The sequence below is a fragment of the Dryas octopetala genome, chromosome 8 (assembly GCF_963921425.1).
Source record: "Dryas octopetala chromosome 8, drDryOcto1.1, whole genome shotgun sequence".
NCBI classification, from domain to species: domain Eukaryota; kingdom Viridiplantae; phylum Streptophyta; class Magnoliopsida; order Rosales; family Rosaceae; genus Dryas; species Dryas octopetala.
The window spans coordinates 14,651,833-14,673,088 of record NC_141373.1 but is presented as its reverse complement, the minus strand read 5'-3'; the positions used below and the strand labels follow the sequence as shown (position 1 = coordinate 14,673,088).

Below are 21,256 nucleotides of genomic sequence, written 5' to 3'. Positions count from 1 at the left end.
TGGCGAGCAAGTGATCATTTCTAACATGGTGATTGTCCACACTGGTAGAATGTAAAAGGTAATTTAAGTGTGCAACTCAAAATTAATTAGTAATGAGTGGCCCGAAGTCCATATGTATTAATAATTTATATGTACTTCCAATGTGATGAGATTCTATTGTCAACCATTTGAAGAGACCATGAAAATTTATTATGTTTACTCATGATTTCTTCTAGAGTCATGCATAATATTGTAGAGAGGGTTTGTACTATATATAATTTAGGAATTAAACTGCCTATTAATTCATGGTGAAATGATAATATATATTAATCCAGAATGATAAAGGTCACTAGCTAGCTATTTTCATATCAATCTGAAAACATATCCATCCCGGCCACCTCAAAAAGGTATGGAATAAATTCAAACAGATCAGACATAGAGAACAAAGCTTTAGCTAGCAAGATGTCGTTCTCGATCTGAAATGTTTCACTGATTTAAACTAGCAATGTGATAGCCGTATCGTTACTTTATTCCTCAGTTGGCATTACTATTGATCTGTTCATGCAATCAAGCACGAATGAATTCATATTTGATTAACCAAGTGGTCAATGATCTATCTGATGACAAATACAAGTCGATCAACTAATTATGCACCGAAAGAAATAGAGTATCTAATTCAAAACTAAGTCACATTAATTAAGAGGAGAGGCATACCCAAAACCCTTAGAAGCACTTATATAAGGTATAATATATGTATTTTGTAGATATAAAAGGCTATAATTTTTTAATGTAGGACAAAATGCTCCACATTAGTACATATGTGGGTCACTTAAGCCAAATATGTTAGGTGACATGGAGTACGTAAGTGTGGCCACTCGTCATATGGGTGAACAAGGCTCTAATATCATGAAGGACTTAGAGCATCCAATTGTTTCTCTCTCTCTCTAGATCTCTCTCTGTAGAGAAAAAGAATCCCATATCAATTCATTGCCTAACAATAAATAAGGTCTTAGAGACTTGATGTGGGGAGAGGACAATGCTTTAGTAAGAATGTCTGCAGTTTGTTGAGAGGAAGAGACAAAATCCAAATGAATATCCCCTCGAATGACTCTCTCCCGAATGAAATGAAAATCGATTTCTATGTGTTTAGCTCTAGAGTGAAATACAGGATTAGAAGACAACGCAATGGCAGACAGATTGTCACAGTGAAGCAGAGGAGGAGCAGAAAGGAAGACATGAACATCACAAAGAAGCTGCCTGATCCAAGTTAACTCAGCAGCAGTGAAGGCTAGAGCCCTATATTCAGCCTCAGTAGAAGACCTGGAGACAGTAGGTTGACGTTTTGAACACCAAGAAATGGGATTAGAGCCAAGAAAAATGACATAGCCAGTGGTGGAGCGTCTGTCATTGGGATCCCCAGCCCAATCTGCATCACTGTAGGCAAGAAGATCAAGAGTACCTTTTTGATAATGAATGCCATAATCAATAGTATGCTTGAGATATCTGAGAATTCGATAAGCAGCATCAAGATGAACATCTGTAGGAGCATGCATGAATTGACAGACTGTGTTGACACTAAAAGCAATATCAGGCCTGGTGAATGTAAGATATTGCAAAGCACCAACCAAGCTTCGGAACAAAGTTGGATCAGGAAGAGGTGTGCCAGCATACTTGAGTAGTTTGTGATTGGGAATAGAGGGAGTAGAGCATGACTTGCAATCCTCCATAGCTGCCTTCTTAAGCAAATCAGTGATATATTTCTGTTGATTAACAAAGATACCTGTAGAAGTCCTAGTGATTTGCAAACCCAAAAAATAGTTGAGTTCTCCCAGATCATTCATTTCAAACTCAGAAGAAAGCTCCTTAATAACAGCTGAAATGACAGAATCATCAGTGCCTGTGATGATAATATCATCAACATACAATAACAAAAGAACCATGGACTTGGACTGTGCATCACTTCTGACAAACAAGGAAGAATCAGCAAAGGAGGCCTTGAAGCCTAGACTAGGAAGAAAAGAAGTAAACCTCTCATTCCATGCTCTAGGAGCCTGCTTCAAACCATAGAGAGACTTATTTAACTTGCAGACATAATGAGGATAAGAGGCATCAACAAACCCTTGAGGCTGCTTCATATAAACTTCTTCAGTAAGCAGACCATGTAAAAATGCATTTTTGACATCCAATTGCCGCAATTTCCATCCAAATTGAGCAGCCAATGCAAGAACCAATCTAACAGTAGAATGGCGGACTACTGGACTGAATGTTTCATCAAAATCCAAACCAGCCTCTTGACTGAAGCCTTGAGCAACCAACCTGGCCTTATATCTAGAAATGGAACCATCAGCATTTTTCTTAATACGATACACCCATTTACAACCAACAAGGTTCTTGTGAGGAGGAAGAGGAACAAGAGACCAGGTACCTTGCTTCTGCAAGGCAGTGAATTCCTCAAGCATGGCCTGCTGCCACTGAGGAATGCGAGATGCAGAACCATAAGTCTTTGGTTCAACAAGTGTTAAATCAACAGGAGAGTGAGCAAGATAAGTTTTAGGCTTAACAATACCTGACCTGGACCGAGTCTGCATAGGATGAATATTAGAGAGAGGAGGTGGAGAAAAGGAAATGGGAATATCAAGATGAATGGCAGGTGGGGAAATCGATGGAGAAGAAACATTAGGCTCACTAGAATGAGAGATAGGAGGCTCACTAGAAGTAATAGGCTCACTAGAAATAATAGGCTCACTAGAATGAGAGGAAGAGTGAGAAGAAGTACCTGAAGAAGCTTGAGCAGGAGCAATAGGAGACTGAGTACCATGACCTGAAGAGGAAACAACTGGAGAAGCTACAACTGGAGAAGCAGGTTGTGCAGTGGGAGGATGAACCGAAGAGGGAATGGAAAAATTAAGAACAACAGGAGACGCAGAAGAAGAAGATGGCAAAGGAGAATCAAGAGAAGAAGAAGTCAAAGATTTATAAGGAAAAACAGATTCATCAAAAACAACATGTCTAGAAATATAAAATTTGGAACAAGCAGGATTAAAACATAGATAGCCTTTATATCCTGCAACATAGCCCAAAAAGATACATTGAGTGGTGCGAGACTGAAATTTAGAGTGATTATATGGTCTCAGAAGAGGATAACATGCACAACCAAATATTTTTAAATGATGAAGATCAGGAAAGGTGCCATGAACTGACTCAAAAGGGGACTTATGATTCAAGACTGGAGTAGGCATTCTGTTAATCAAATATGCAGCAGTACTACAAGCATAAGACCAAAAAATAGAAGGCAAAGAGGCATCCTTAAGCAAGGCTATAGCAGTTTCAACAATATGCCTGTTCTTCCTTTCAGCTAAGCCATTTTGCTGAGGTGTGTAGGGACAAGAAACTTGATGAGATATACCATGAGAAGCAAGATAAGAATGAAGAATTTTGTTTTGATATTCACCCCCTCCATCAGATTGTAAAATATGAATTTTAGCAGAAAATTGATTAGACAAAAAGGCATGAAGCTTAATGAAAAGAGAAGAGACATCAGACTTATTTTTCATTGGAAATAGCCAAAGGAATCGTGTACACTCATCAATGAAAGAAACATAGTATTTGAATCCATCCAAAGATACAACAGGAGCTGGACCCCAAACATCACTATGAATGACTGAAAAAGGTATTACAGATTTATTTGAAGAAAGCTGAAAAGGAAGCTTTGACATTTTAGCAGCTAAACAAGACTCACAAAGACTCAGGTGTGAATCTAAAGTACAAGATATCTGAGATTTGGACAACATTTGAGAAACTATCTCATTTGCAGGATGCCCAAATCGTCTATGCCAAAGAGAAGACTTGACCGAGTGTCCAAGATAGGCTGTAGAAGGAGAAACTTGCTGAATAGGAGAAGAGGGAACAGAGGAAGGAAAAGATACTGTCTTGGGAATGGGATACAAGCCATGATTACTCAGACCTTTGAAGAGTATTGCTCCTGTCAGCTTGTCCTGGATACAAAAAGAGTGAGCATCACAAAGAAAAGAACAGTTATTATCAAGACAAAGCTTATGGACAGATAGCAAGTTAGCAGAAATCTTTGGAACATGAAAAACTTGGGATAAATGCAAAGGTTTTGAGGAAGTAGGAATAAAAGAGGAACCAGAATGAGATATGTGTAAGCCTTCGCCATTGCCAACAGTAATGGTATCTGAAGTGGAATATGGTTGAGGAGCTGAAATGGAAGAAAGATCAGCGGTCATGTGATGTGTTGCTCCTGTATCAGTTAACCAAAAATCTTGAACAGTTGCATCAGGCTGAAGAGAAGCATTCATAGCAGTGAGAGTGGAAGTAGGACCTTTGCCTTGGTAAGCAAAGTTGGTTCTATGAAAGCAATCAAGAGCAGTGTGCCCTTTCTTGAAACAGATTTGACATTGCTCAATATGCTTGGATAAAGGACTAATATTGAGTCGTTGAAAGCAATCTGCAGCAGAATGACCATGCTTTGCACAAATTTGACATTGAGGAGCTGAACCAGAAGCACCATTTCCACCAAAGGTACCACCATAGCCACCAAAGTTACTATTTTGTCTATATCCAAAATTGCCTTGACCATTTGTACCACCAGTGCTAGTGAAGGAACCACCATTGCCTCCAAAGTTACCATGTTGTCTATGGCCAAAGTTACCATTGCCTCCAAAATTACCACTGCCTTGACCATGAAAACCATTGAAAGTAGAATTATATCTAGTATTAGGACCATAACCTCTGCCATAGTTGCCATAGTTGCCATTGCCATTGTTACCAAAACCTCTGCCATAGTTATTTCCAAAAGAATTCCCTCGACCCTGATAGGTATTATTCTGCCATGAACCCCTTCCTCCACCCCTCATAAAAGGAGGTTGATAAGGAGGAACAGCAGAGGATTGATGCTGAGAAGAAGGAGCATCAGGCTGACCAGAAGATGGTGGAGAAGACTCTTGCTTGGCTAACATTGCAGACAAAGGAGTAAAACCTACATCTTGTGAGTTCTCAGAAATAGAAGCTTCTTCAGCAAGAAGGTTGATGCGAAATTCCTTCATAGTACAATTAATGTTCTGATGCCTGTGAATAGACTTCATCATTGTGAATTCAGAAGGAAGACCCTTAAGAGCAGTGATTATAATATCCTCATCTGAATAGAAAATCCCAACAGAAGCAAGAGCATCACGTGCCAACTTGATTTTATTCAGGTACTGAGCACAAGAATCATTACCCTTCTTAATATTGTGAAGATTAGTCTTCAATTGATGCACATGAGTGCGAGTAAGACTAGCAAAATTATCTCGCAGATTCTCCCAAACTTCTTGAGAGGTTTCACAACCAATAACACAAGGTAAAGCTTCACTTGATAAAGTAGCAAGAAGAAGAGTGATCAAAGCCTTATCATTTTGCTCCCAGTCCAAGAAAGCTTGAGTGACAGCAGCATTAGCACCATTTTCATCAGCAAAAGCATATTTGGGAGGACAGGGAATTTGACCATTAATGTAACCCATAAGACCATGACCTTGAAGCATAGTCTCTATTTGATACTTCCAAACCATGTAGTTTGAGTCATCCAAGCGTACAGGAACTAAAGTGCAAATTTGAGGAAGGAGAGATATAGGAGTCATGGTGATCACAAAAGGAACACAAATGGCAATTGAGAGCAATCAAGTAGCAATCGAGTAGCAATCGAATAGCAATCAGTGAGCAATCAAGTAGCAATCGAGTAGCAATCAAGTCCAACTTCACAATCTTCAACAAATAGCAACAATTAACTCAGTTCCGAGAGAGAAAAACTCACAAGCAATGATCAATTTAATCACAGAATTTCAACTTCAATCTTTAGCACAACACTTCAATCTGTCCAACACTTCAAGATTTCTGACATTTCATTCTTTAACACTTCAAGACAAAATTCACAAGCAATGATCAATTCAATCACAGAATTTCAACTTTAATCTGTAGCACAACACTTCGATCTGTTTAACACTTCAAGATTGCCGACATTTCATTCTTTAACACTTCAAGATTTCCAAAAATTTCATTCTTTCCAATACTTCAGCAAATCAACAAGACTAAAATCTTTCAAGAATTCACCGTTGGCTAAACTTCGCAAAAGAAACCGAAAAACTGACAAGAACAAGACCAAGATCAAATCAGAGAAAGCTTACAAAATCAGAGATCGAGAGCGCAGTCAGATCAATCGCAGAGCAATCGCAGCAACGTAGTAACAGAGCAATCGCAGCAACGAACACAGATCAGTGGCTCTGATACCAAGATTGAGCAAGAAAAATTCGTGATTGGTAGCTAAGAAAATATGTAAGAAAACGAAGAATAAGCTGGAGAATTCTCATTAATTTTCTTACAGAAAAATGATACAGTCTAAGAGCTTATAAAGCTAAAACTGACTTCTAACAGTTCCATAACTAACTTGCCAGCTAATGTAACAAACTAATCTTCTAGAAGCTGACAGATGGGCTGCTGACTAAGCAAGCGTACAGCTAACACAGAAGCTGACTAGGATGGCTGCTGACTAGGCAAGCGTACAGCTAACAGACCTCAGGTCTCTCCACTCGACTACATTTGCATCTACAGTTGCTGCTCTTTTTTTTTTTTTTTCACTTGAATCTTAATATTTGTGAGGTTGATTAAAGTTTTTAATTAATATAGTGTGTTTAAATATGTTTTAGGAGATTTATTAGTTGAAAATTCGAAGTTAGTGTTTAAGTATGTTTTAGGGGATGCAGTTAATGTTAGACGCCGATGCAATGCCGAGCGCTTAATAGGAAGCGGTAATTTTTGTCCTGGAAAGTATAATATAACCAGATGTCCTTTGTGAGTAATTAGATTAGTTGTCTTTCACTGTTTCACATATAATTAAATTACCCAAGATAATCATCAACAACAATTTAATTACCAGCAGACATGAAGTAGGGCCTGCAGGTAGATCTAGCTAGTTTTTAACGCGAATTAAGTTCTCTTGGAAGGCAACAGATCGAAAGTGGAAGCTATAATAGGATCAGCTAGCTAGTTGCATGGATATAGCTGGATAGTGGACCCACATATGCAATTGCAAGGTCAATTAATTTCCTCTTTGGGGAATTAAGTTGGCCTATCTGATCTAGAATATTTTAGATATGGAATCCCATGCACTGGTCAACTGGGGTTGATCGATGATGATCTAGCAGCTAGCTAGGCCTATAAATATGTTCAAAATGTGGACAGTAATTTATAAAATAAGCTATCATTTGGAAAAAATCTGAATTTTAAGGAGAAGGGCCTCAGTTTTGAGTGTCTTGCATGAAGAGGTAGAGAGTGGAGTTGAGCCAAGAATGACTTGCTGCTGCATGCAATATTTGAAGGTGAATAATTAGCTACAATTATTATGTATATGCCTCATCGATCTACCGATACAGTCATTAATTGGGTATGCATATATGCAGCAAGTTGTTGTTGGTTCTGCTTGGTTCTCTATGTTCTCATGTCAGACCCAAGACCTAGTCGATCATGATCTGACTCTATATTGCATGATTGCTATGTTCTAAAGAGATCTCATCTCTCTTTTCTCTCTCTCTCTCTCTCTCTCTCTCTCTCTCTCTCTCTCTCTCTCTCTCTCAATTACACTAGCCCCCCTTATTATCTTTAAAATATATATTTTGGCGAAATTTTGCCTGTAACATGATAAAATACCAAGCCTGCTAATGGGATTAAGAGGCCACTTGGCCAAGCCTTCTATTATGAATGTAATAGAAGTACAGAACTTGTTTAGGTGGACTTTTCTTCTTGTACTAACATTGAAAAACCGAACAGAGATTTTAATTTAATTGTAGTAATGACCGATTTCTTATAGCATTTTTTGTCTGTTTCTTATAACATTTCTGTATATTAAGGTGAAAGTACTGTTCGTTTGCCATCAGATATGATAGTTTAAAAAAATGGTTATGACACACTGTATCTTTGTAAAACATGTAGCTGTACCTTAAAAGTAAAATATATATTAACATTTTCAACTTATTGATCAATGTTTATGTTTTCTTCCTAATGCTTAATTTCATCAATAAAAAAGCATAGAAATATATCATCCTTATATGCAATTAGTTACATCTATAATATAGAGATTTCTGATAAAAAACCTTGAAAGCAAGACGGCCTAGACCCAATATGTCCATGACAACCACAACATTTCTTCATGTAGCCTTTGCAGCACCCACCAACTTCTAGGTTCTTTGACACACAAGCTCAAATTGCCTCCAATTAATTTCAAGCAACACTTAATCTCTTGTCCCTGAACTGATGCAAGAAGGCATAGGCATTGAGTCTGCATTCTCACTACCCGGCCAGTACATGAATATCAATATGCTCATCACAGTTTGTGCTGACCACTTTTCCACAGATGCTTTATTGCTACTATGATCTTTGCCACAATGGGTTGAGTGGCAATGACCAATACTTGTCAATTTTTGGCCTTCCTCCAAATGTTTTTCCACATGCAGTCCATCACCTTCTACACATGCAATTGCCATGCATATGCCTTCCAATTGAGTCTTTGCAACCATCTTCTGCGCATGTGCTATTGTAGTCAGGGCCCAAACAACCATGGCTTTGTTCATTGTGTGATTTCAGATGATGACTGGCATTCGTGCAGCTTCCTTGATCACAATGATTTGCCTCTTGTTAGTCATCACTGCTTGGGCAATGATGAATTTCATCCGTGTCCATGCAATCATGATTACCAAGCAAGTTTGATTTCAAAGGACTAGGCTGGCATTCTGATCCACACCTCTGAGAAGAACACTTTTGAGGCTTACACACTCTAGCTTATAGCTTTGTTGTCCAAACAACAATGGTGGCCGGTTTTCGTGAGAGTGGCTATGCCTTTTGCTTCCATGTCTATGGGCATGATATGCAGAAGAAGTTTGGCCACATTTCCCTGTATGTTTGTGGCCGGTTTAAAGTAGCAAGCGGTTGAAGAGCGGATGACCTGCAATGCCTAATGCAATGATAGCAAACTTAGTAGTAATTGACAAAGTCACATTCTCAACCACTTTTTCTATTAGCAAGCTGGATTGCTTTTGGTAGTTTTCTCATGTCATTTGACAATAAGATCATATTCCCATTGAGATATTGATATCATGTCCAGAGGGTGATGGCCAGAAGTGATCTCATGTCCAGTTTTCAGACTATTCTGAACTTTGCATTTCTGCCTTAAATGATTCAGTTAATTACATTTCTACAAATTCCATGGTTTCATTTATAGATGTTATATCAGATTAGGCAATCCCATATCCTTGCACAAAGTTGCTAGAAATGCATTAAATCTAAAAGAAAAAAAGAAAAAACATGAACAAAGAATACAGAAAAGCAGTACAGTTTGGTTCGGTCCTTGTTTACTTCTCGAATCATCTAAATATAAACGATCAATAAAAATAGAGCTACCACCCTAAAATATTTGAGCCCAAGTTGCTATAATTAACAGCTGCCTTAAGAAAAATCTCAATTGGTTCCAATGGATTGCCAGAGAACACGTACCCCTCTGGCAAGCCATCCCATATATTGTAAGGCGTTATACTATCGAATCCCCTAATATTGGACTCCAAGAAGAGGGAGCTATTGGAACTAGCAAGGTTGAGGAATGAGAATACAATGTTCGGGGACGTCACAGCCGAAATCATACGAACAAAGCGAAGAAGCGAGCCCGGATGGGAGGCGAATGGAAAGGCTAAGATGGCAATATGTGTGCACGCTTTGTGGTTCAATATTGGCATGGTTAATTAATTGAGTACCTAATAATATATTTTGGATGTTCTTCAAGTATGATAACATTGCTGCCCTAATAATATATGTTTGATGTTAATTTATGTTCTTCTCTTTAATGTGCATGCAATGAAATGTTTTGACTGTAATATACATATGTGGGAGAAAGAAAGTAAATTCATTAGTTGATGACAACAATGTAAATGAGAAAATTGAGGTTTCCGTTTTTGAAGGTTTGGAAAATGGATGATTATGAATTAAGCCATAAGAGCTAAAACTGATCGAAAGTGTACGTATTTAACTAGCTCCAGTTCCAGACTTCCAGCAATTGACCAATAATTTTTTTGATGGACCAATAAAAACACCAATAATTAGTTCTTCACCATCATATTTTTTTCTTTTTCTTTGTTGGTAAAAATGCCATCACAAGTCGAAAGTGGCAAAGTGCATATAAATTGTGAGAATTTATATTCTTAATATTCTTAATTGTGAGAGCCCTTTCAAATTTTGATGGATTTTTATTTAATTAAAAAAAAATTTGCTGACTTTGTGTGGTAACAGCTTTCCAAATTATTTTAAAAATTGTACATGTGTTATAATGAAGTGAATTATACATCAAATAAGTTTGCCACATAATGTTACAGTCACATACAATAAATTTTTTTTAAATGCTAATAATTATTGGTTAATTGCTAATGAGTTCGAGCTGGTTAAATGAACTTTCAGTTGTAACTTAATTAATTTTAAGGCTTTACAACAAACCATTTTTCCAAACCTGTGGAACGGAAATTAACGTCGCTGATTTTTATCAATTACATTGTTGTCATCAACTAGTTAAACTTTCTTTCTCCTACATATATATATTATATGTATATTAGAGTGGCAACATTCCATTAAATGCACATACTAGAAGAACATATATAATTAAATTAACATCGATCGAACGTAATTTTATTATGTACTCCTTTTAACATTCCAATAACATAGGATTAGATAAAATTAATATACATCACCTGAAAAGTTGCAAAAGAGCTATGAAAGACACTAAGACTGATATTGGGTAGAAGATGATTAACTGAAATGGTAAGAGAAAAATTGGGACCTAATTAATGGTAAAAGGTTTTTTTTTTGGGTACAATGGGGGATAGCGGTACGCAAGGAGTAAAATTTCGGTTTCGAGTAAATTTTCGATGAAAATTTCGACGGAAATTTTCGTAGAAATTTTGATTAAAATTTCGATTTCGACAAAATTAGACAAAAACGACGGAAATTTTGAATGAAACTTGACCATATGTTTATTTAACATATTATCTACTATATTAATAAAAAACATTAAAGAAACCAAATTATATAATAGATATATTTCATGTGATATAAGATGAATATAATACGCATTGGAGACAAATACTGTTAAACAAAATTAATATAATGAATAAATGAAATCAATATATTCTTTATACTATATAATCCATACACTAACCCTAATACTAAACCTTAGATACGTACTCTATATACCCTAATACTCTTTATACTCTATAATCTATGCATTAAAACCCTATATACTGTATATTCTTTAAAATATGGACCATATGATATAAAATATTATGATTTAGGCCCTTTCGGGTATTTTTAATTATTTTTTATATAAAAGTGTATTAGAGTTTAGGGTTTAAAAACAACTATACGAAACCCTAAACCATTTTTTTTCTTTCTAATTACCCAAAAGCCTCAAACCCCAATCAACCCAAAAGTTTTTTCTTTCTTTTTTTTTCTCTTTTTTTATTTCTTTTTATTTCTTTTTTTCTTTCCTTCCTTTTCTTTTTTTTTTAAATTTTTCATTCCTTCCTTTTCTTTTCTTTTTTGTTTCTTTCCTTCCTTTTACTTTTAAGTTAACTTGTAACTTTGTAAGCAATATACGTTGATGATGCCATGATGGTCATTCATTTGCTTGATCATCAGTGGTGGGAATTGAATTCCATTTTAGTTAAAATTGTTGATAGGATCTTGTTGCTTTTTGTCATTTCCTGTCAATAAATCGTAACCTAGATCAAATCCTATCTCCTCTACCTAGGCATGACAGTTTATTCGCATGTCTTTTTTTTTTTTCCTTCCTCTTCCTCCTACCCGTGACTCTCTTTCTTTCTCTTCTTCTTCACAGTCTTCTTTCTCTCTTCCTTTTTTTTCCTCCTTGCCCATGACTCTCCCTCTTCTTCTTCCCCACCAAGCACAAGCCCCCCTGCCTCTCTCCCCCCAACTCAGCCCATCCCCGACACACCCCCCCTCACCCAGCCCCTCCTCGCCCCTCTCTCCCCAAACCCAGCCCCTTTTCCCCCAAACCCAACCGAAATTTCGCCGAAACAATTACCGAAAATAATTGGGTATGTGATAAAATTTTGGTGACCCAAAAAAAGAAATTTTCAGCGAAATTTCGCCGAAAATGTCGAAATTTCATTCCTTGGCGGTACGTACATGCAATTAGTCTTAAAAACTCATGTGTCAAATAGGATTAATGCACTGCAAAGAAAAGCCCATCTTTGGCAAAATTAGTAACTTAATTAATTCAAAGTAAATTTATTTGTATATATATATATATATATCTTCATGATTATTTTGCACGATTAATTTTTTTTAATAATTTAGAGCATAAGTTGAAATATTGCTACACTGTGCTTACTTATCCTATAAGAAATAACATTAATTATTTACGTTCTATTTTTTTTTTTTCTAAAGGATGAGAGGATCGACTAAACCCTTGATTTTCTTCATGGATTTCCATGATTGCATCATTCTATAAATCTGACATAACTGATGGAGTAGTACGTGTTTGGAAATTTAATTATTCGAATCAATTATGTGTTGCATCAAATGGGGCTGAAGCTACCAAATGCAACGTCGGCTGCAATAAACTTATTTGAAGAAGTAGACCTCGAAGTTGAGAATGAGCTATAGAAAAGAGTTTTTAAGTTCCTCAATGCTGGACCATAACAACTGCTATCAATTTCAAATGAACATATATGGTTGCTTAAGATGGTTGCTTAAAAAATAAAAAATCATCACGTTCTCCTCTCCAAAAATCATAGATTGCATGCATGGCAATCTATGACGTTGGTTTCCGGCGTCTTCCATGACAAGAAAGAGAGCAAACAGAGCCAGGAACTAGTTTGCCGACATTGCTTTGCACATATACTGGCTGCGTGCGCTGCCGGCAACTTGTTCCTGGCTCATATCTACTCTCTAACTCTCCATGAAAGACTAGACCAACTACATGCATATCAATCCTTGTGTATCAACCAATTTCATTCGAATCACTACAACTTAATTGCATATCAATGTGCAGCTTATTGACAAATTTATAGGCAGGAGTAGTGCAGGTTCGGTCGTTAGGGCCAAGCACAAAACAATCTGTCCCCACCATATACATAATTAAATTCCCAAGGATAACGGAATTAATTGATTGGCTATGAGAATATAATCTTAGAGTTGGAGATGAGGGGTACGAACTAGCTAGGGATAAGGTTGTATCAAATGGGATATAAATTTGTCAACGGGAATTAGTTCTTGGAATTAAAGAGCTGGGAGAGTTCATGGGTTTGACTCTGCAACTCAGGTTAAGGCATATGTCAGTACAGATGAATCTCTACTAGGTGGCAGCTGCTTGGTGTATTGCATGTCATAGTTTTGATCGCACTATGGCCTTTTATGTTCTTTCTCTATCTCTCCCTCCTTTTTCTTTTTTCTTTCTAGGTTTTTTTTTTTTTTTTTTGGTTTGCAATGTTGGTACTCAAATTTTGACTATATCCCAACTTAGTACCCAAATTTTTATTTGATTTAAATGAATACCCAAACTTTTATTTGGGTCGATTAATTAAGTTCTTAAATCAATTAATTTATGTTTGGTTAACAAAAGTGCCACGTCCCCAAAAGACACGAGACATTATATATTTAGTATAACTAATATACTACCACGTGGTATAAATACATGTTAAACTCATCGTTATTAATATTGTACCCTATAAAACTCTAGGAGTATAAATTTGTCGTTCACTTATCATATTATAACACATGAACTGATTACACCATATGACTGTACATTTATTGATTATACATTATAGTTTTTCCAAAGGTACCAATTGTGCACCTTAAATTAATACCGTGAAGAACATATTTGCCACGGACATGACACTTTTGTTGATTTGGTTGTTAAATATTGGACTAATAACTTATTAGATATAAAATAAAAATTTGGATACTCAATTGGACTAAATTAATTAAGATTTGTCTATGTATTAAATTACAATTCAGGTCAAAATTTAAGTACGATAAATAAAATCACTTAAAGTTTCACTTGAGTCAGCGAACTCTACTTTTAAGATTCTTGAGTTCACAAATTTTTCCACGTTACTCACTTCAATTAGCTCCACAAATTTTTTTTTTTTCAATTTTTGTCATTAATTTGAACGTGACAAGCAGATGGACCTGAAAAATTTAAGTGAATTTGGTCATATACTTTTCACGTACAAAAATTTGGAAATAATTAATTTGACGAAGTAGACTAAAGTGAGTAACATGAAAAAGTTTGTGAATTCACACTACAAGAAACATCACATTTAGCGACAAACCGATTTCGTCGTTAAAAACTGCTGTTTCGTCGCAAAAAACGTTTGGCGACCGAAATATTTCGTCGCCCGTTTCGTCGCCTATAGGGCGTCGCCCTTGATAATTGGCCAAGAAAAAAGGATTTCGTCGTGGATTACTTTCTGAGACGAACTTATATTTCGTCGCCGAATAGCATTATTTCGTCGCCAATATGCCAATAAAAAGTGTGCGAGATTTAAATTTTGGCGCCAAAATTGGTCGCCTATTGTAAAAATTTCGTCGCCAATTTTCCTGGATATGGCGCGAACTACACATGTTTGGCAGCAAGTGTCGTCGCCAATTATATTCATTTCGTCGCAAAATTTTGATGCCAATTATGTTCATTTTGTCGCAAAATGATGAATTTGTCAAAGACGAGGAAAGCTAATTTTGTCGCCAATTTTTTGTATTTAATTCATATTCTTTATTTTTTTGATTCATTTTATTATATTTTCATTTATAAATTAATAGAAATTTTAAATCATATTATAAAATATAAATGAAATTTATGTAAATATTAATATGAAACAAATACTAAAATAAAGATAAAGATAATTTTAGTTTAAATGTAACATACAACCTACACATACACAAGTGTTCCAACACTTCAAAAGGACCAAAGCCTATGAATATATACATGCCAAAGGGACCTAAATATCTGAACACTTCATCTAGGATCGAAGTATCTAATTACACTTCAAAAGGAGCAAAGTTTATAAACAGTTCAAAAACATTGAAAGCTAGCATTTTACCTAATGCATGTAGATCTGATTTGGCACATACCTAATGCACTTCTACTGCACATCTAACTTAATTAATGATTACCAAATGGTCTGCATGAAGCCAAAAGACCACAATATCAAAATACCCAAAACACATACCATATCCACAAGTAAAAGTGTAACAGCCTAAGTAGACCTAATATACTCAAGATCATCAAAGGTGTCATCATTTTCACCAACATCATTACCAAAAACACCATGAGAATTGTTTTGTTGGGAACCTCGAATGGCAGCAAGCTCATCTTTCATCTGCATAATATAAGAGGTAAGCTCCTCCACCTTTCCTGTAAGCTCCTCAATTTTCTCATCTCTTGCAGCAGCTAAAGCAATTGATGTGGTATGCATGTGAGAAGTAGTTTCTCGGCGAGGACCATATCCCACACCTCGAATAGTCGTACCTTTAGCAACCCCAACTCCTCTCCCCAAGATCTCCAACTGATCTTCAATAGGTACAATGATTTCCTCAAGTGGGGTACCCTCAGGTGCACTCTCAGCCAGCTCATTCTTCTTTTCAATCAACTCTGCCACCATCTTATCCTACAATACAAGAAGAAATAAATCCCAAAGTTGAGCTAAAGAACAAAACAAACAATTTCTCTATTTTCCATTTAGTTCCTTATCTAAATAATCCCAAGGTTACCATTGAATATTCAAGTGACCAAAAATTAGGGATTTCAAGGTTGGAAGCAGTAATTACTAAATAGAAAAGGCCTTATTATTGTTGTGAAGAACTATTCAAAAGCATACCCAACAATATCAACATGCTCAATTTGTACACTGTTTTCCTCATAATGCAATCCCTCTAAAAAAGAAAAGGAAAATTCTTTGCTGCAGTACACACACACACACACACATATTTGATAGTTGCCTTAACACAAACAAAGAAACAAGTCTAAAGGGTCATAAAAAGACTACAAAAATTCTTCACAACGTATTTTAATTACTGCAAAACACCACAAAAAGTAAATTTGCAATTCTTCACTTCTGGTAACCATCTGACAAGCTCAACTGATTGTTCAATGTGAATAGGTATAACAAACTATATTAGAAAAGAAGAAAAACAATTTAGGGGCTAACTGAATGCCCAAGTAAAGCAGAGGTCAGCTATTCATTGCTCTTTCATGTACAACCCCATCATAGCCTAACTTAATTAGCTCTCTGCATGTCTCTCGCTGTCTCTCATAATTCAGATCACATATATATACAATTAGCTGCAGAGTTCTTCTATTGGTGGCAAAATGGGCTGCAAGTAATCAGATAAGCAAAACCCAAAGCCAAAGCACAGAAACGAATTGTGGTCTCCTGAAAAAGACCAAAGGCTTCGAAACCACATCCTATAAAATGACCATAGCTGCTGGAGCCCTGTTCCCATAAACGCAGGTGAGTTTTTTAGCTAAACTCCTATACCAACTCCAGTATATATATATGTGTATATTGCCTACCCAGTTCACCAAACGTTTCAAATGTGCACCAAATTTGTAGGATGTTCAAAGCATTGCCTGTTAGTTAATGAATGCATGTATCCCTTATCATTCCATCTAAGATGACTATGATGATCAAGAATTTCTAACCGTTTGATTCTTATATTCCTTTCCCATTTTTTGAAGAAACCTTTCCCATAATGATAACTATAAAAATGGCCAATCTCCAATCTATTGTTTATGTAAATTATGTGGCATGCTTACTGTCTGTTATAGTTCATTAAAAATTACTCCATATAATTAAGATTAAGAGACATTTCATGAATTAATTTAAGCTGCAATTAAGATTAAGACTCATTCAGATTGGTAATCATAAAAGACTCTCAATTAAGCTGCAATCATTAACTGACCCTATAATTATTAAAAACAAACTACTCCAAACACAAGGATTTAGTCATATGCCTAGCAGATTTGTGTAATTAATCCCTTACATGTTTTTCCTTGGCTTTCTCGTCCCTCCAGTTGCCAGATTTGCTCTTATAGATATTGCCCCAATTCTCAATATATGTAATTTGTTGACCCTCCTAAATTTGCCAACAAATGAAAAATATATTGAATACATACTTAAAATACCAAAAAATTAAACATGCAACTGAATATATACTCTTGGTAGTTGGTGAATGGTTTCTGAAAAAGAGTGCACAACAGTTACAAAATAGCACAAGAAAGCATACAATTCAATTGCAGTATTCAGAATACATATGTACAGATATAGTGGGATAGAAGCTTTGGGTCAACAGTATTAAGAATACATATGTATAAATAATATAAGCAAATTGACCTCATGTAAGCACATGCATGTGGGTATATATATAGGCCTAATATATGTACAATGTGCAGTAGGACTAACCAAGTAGATCAGAAATAATGTGACATAATGCAGCTGAACTTACCTTTTTCAATTCCTCTATGTTCTTGCCAGATTTCCTTATTATTGAGCAGATCCGAGCATGGAGCATAGAGCAAGCAAACAACAGTGTTTCCCTGCTCAAATATTTTTGGAACAGTAGGACATATACAACATTAGTGCATAGTTTAATGCATATAGGAAAATTAATTTGAACAAATAAATTTCTTAGAAAACCTTTGCTGATAGCTACAAAATGCCGACCTTTGTTAATACATAATAAAAACACCCATACAACAAGAATTTCCTCCTTTGGAACCATCAAATTTATTTTTAATTTGTCATTATTTAAAAGGCAGGAGAGGGAGGGAGGGAGGGAGGGAGGGAGGGAGGGGGAGAGAGAGAGAAAGAGAGAGAGAGAGAGAGAGAGAGAGATGGCAACAAAAAAAATTTCTCTAGCAGTTTGTTGTGGTAACTACTCAAATAAAGCATCCATAATGCATAAGGCGTGGCATATGATTTGGAAAAATACCTAATCAATTTAGAAGTAATGTTCCTGCAATCTTTCAATTCCTATATGATATGACTATCCTGAAGTGGAGAACACATACCATTTCATTCAAAGCCTATGCAATCGTCATGAAGCAGTCTCCTTTATGATCATACAAACCAAAGAAATTGTAATAATTAACTTATTTTATAATTTTTAAAAGCACTCTCAAGGTTTATATTCTTTTCATAGATATTCTAGATTCATTGCATCTCTTTTCTTTATTCCTTTTCAAAATATTAATACCCAATAGGCAATTCGGTTATCTAATTTAAATTTAAAAAAATAAGCAAATGACAATGGAGAGAAATCATCTAGCACAAGATTGACTTAACAAATCAAAAGGTAAAGTCACAACATTGAGAAAGGACAATTCCCTGACACAACGCAAAAAGCATGATACAAAAAGAATGGTCACTATACCATTGCTTTATCAACAACAAAATTCCCAAGCTATCCTTGTTCAAGATATGGCAACTCCAAGACTCCTGGCAGTTAATTCTAATCCTTGAAATGAAGAGAGTGGCTAAGAGAGCCAAGAACACTCCTATTTACAAATAGTCCATGAAAATTTCAGCAACTTTGGAGCACCAGAAACTTCCTACAAATAAGAAAAAGTATGAACTTAATATTAATAACAAACTGTGGTTAAACATATTTTCGTTTACAGAAGGAATTAAAAATACATGATCCCTTCCTTACTAAGTAATTATAGAAAAAAAAGGATAAAAAGGGTCAGGATGTCTATCTCTTCAGTGATCCATAAAAGCTTGAAATACAAACAAAAATATCTTCAGCACAGTTTAGCAATCAGATTCATAAAGTCAATTTTCCTAAAGCATAAATTATAAAAAAATTAAAAATTAAAAATTAAAAAAAAGAAGGAAAAAGTGAAACTAACACCAAGGGTATTAGTCTATTGAATATTCCCCACAACCACAACTAGAAGATATGAGAGAAAAAACATAAATAAGGATCTCCAGCTTTATATCAAGTGCTATAGACAAATGTCAGCATGCAACCCCTCAAAAACAAATCTTGCAATGAACATGAGGACAAAATCTTGATGAAAGTAGCATTTGTTAATTAACTTTGACTCATTTCAGATCAGATCAGCTTTAAGAAATTTAACTAGATGGAATAAGCTTGTATGGAATCAGCAAAAAGTATTTGATATGGATACGACCCTAAAGTGTCCACTGTCTGTTAGAGTGCGATGACATATAATTTGTTTTCTTTTTCTTTCTAATTTATGCAGAACTAATCTCAGATAATAATGGCACTTTGCTGACAAATCATGCACACAAAAGACAAAAGGCAAAATAATTTTACAGGTGAAGTTCTATACTCTAACAAAAATGAAAGTTACAAAATTTATCAGAGAGACAGAGAGACAGAGAGAGATAGAGGGGGAACTGCAACATTTGATGATTTGAAAGTGCTGCAACATTTGAAAGTGCAAGTATATAAGTTGAATGGCCATCAAAGGTAGATATTTTGGTGCACATATCTCCAATATAGAAACTTTTTAACTGAAATACCACAGGAAAACCTGAATTGGAAAATATTACTTATCTAAACTAAAAGAAAAAACATTTTGCACCATGTTTTATCGGCATCCTACTAAACTAAACACACTCACAAAGCTCAGTAAGTCTCGAAATGATAGAATTATAGCATGTCAAGCATGACTACAAAACAAATTATGGGTTATCGAATTAGAGGGTCATAAATTCCAAAAAACAAAAATAAAAACATAATGAATGAGAAAATTAGAGAAATTGAAGCACTTTCCTGAGATCGAAATGCCAGTATGTTGAGAGGATGACTTTGTTTGTTTACGGGAACCCATTATTAGGTTCACATCCCACAATCAAAAGCTCTCACCTTTATACATGAATACTATACAAAAAATATCATACAAATTTGCACCTCATCCTTGCAAAGAGATCACATTATAAGTACATTTCAAACACCAACCTTACTGGAGGTCCGGTCCTCAAGGGTCAGGTCCAGACCTCAAACCTAAATCGGACCCACAAAATCAGTGGAACCCAAATCCACCACAAAATCAAACACAAAAATGCTCTAAGCCACAGACCCAGCCATCCCAAAACACAGCCATAACCTCATTCAGACCCAAAATTGATGTGGGAAATTCTTAGAAATTGAAAAAATTAAAAGCTTAAAAATAAAATACACCAAATAAATTTCCATAAATAAACAGAATTGGAAGACACAGAAGAATTGAAGACAGAGAAGAATGGAAGAAAGAGAATGCAGGGAAAGTTAAAGATATTTACCACTAAGAGCATGTATTGAGGATGTATTGCTCTCGATCTTCTTGTCCTAGTGCAACCATCTGTCGAGAGGATCTTGAAGCGGCGGCGGCGACGGCAAGAGAGAGGCTGGGGTGCGACTGGTTAAGTGAGAAGTGCGTCTGCGAAGGGAGAGGCTAAGAGTCAGAGGGTGAGAGAGAGAGATAGAGAGAGAGAGAGAGAGAAAAGTGAGAGTGAGAGAGACAGACGAACTCACCAGGAAGTCTGGGAGTGGCGACGGCGATGGCGAGTGTGTGAGGCTGAGCTGAGAGAGTTTTTGCGAGTTGTGACTTTGTGAGAGAGAGACAGAAAAGTGAGAACTGATCGAGAGTGACTGAGATAGACCTAGGTTTTTTTTTTGTATATAGAATTTGTGTTAAGTGTTGGGAGTTAGGTAGGAAAAAAAATTTTAAGTGAGAAAAAACATTACATATCAGGAGTGTTTGAGTGTTGGGACAAAAAGATTATAAGTGGTATGTTAAAATATCAGTTGACAATTTAGACTGATATATTTATAAATTCTTAGAAAAAAAGAAATAATATATATCAGTTGAAAAAAATCATGTGATTTCTAATAGAGTTTAGAAATCAGCTAAAAAATTATCTGATATTATAATTTTTACAATATCAGTTGATTTCACATCTGATATAAAATGGGTGATATCTATTGAAACTTTTGTTGTAGTGACGCGACCAACCTAAATACAATAGGCGACCAATCATTTGGTCGCCCTAAAGTTCAGTCACTTCGGGCGTAGACCGCCAAGGCATTGGCGACCAAATGTTTATTTCGTCGCCCAATAATCTATAGGCGACGAAATATTATGTCGCCAATTTGTATTTGTTTCATTGCCAATGAATTTACATATTAGTTTTCCAAACATAAAATCATAGACGACGAG

At 35.7% G+C, this 21,256-nt stretch overlaps 1 protein-coding gene across 2 annotated transcripts; it reads right to left on the bottom strand.

Moving 5' to 3' along the window:
• Positions 1-14,989: 14,989 nt before the first annotated feature.
• LOC147277498 (uncharacterized) lies at positions 14,990-20,696 on the bottom strand. 2 transcript variants are annotated; one of them, XM_086253804.1, is made up of 6 exons: positions 20,572-20,696; positions 20,340-20,476; positions 18,460-18,637; positions 17,533-17,623; positions 17,071-17,163; positions 14,990-15,695 (listed from the first exon to the last, which is right to left on the bottom strand). In XM_086253804.1, the coding sequence occupies exons 4-6, from the start codon at positions 17,596-17,598 to the stop codon at positions 15,285-15,287; spliced, it is 570 nt and encodes a 189-aa protein (XP_086109930.1). In that variant the 5' UTR covers positions 17,599-17,623; positions 18,460-18,637; positions 20,340-20,476; positions 20,572-20,696; the 3' UTR covers positions 14,990-15,284. The 2 variants fall into 2 exon arrangements, with proteins under 2 accessions (XP_086109930.1, XP_086109931.1); XM_086253805.1 differs by lacking the exon at positions 17,071-17,163.
• Between the last annotated feature and the right edge of the window lie 560 nt (positions 20,697-21,256).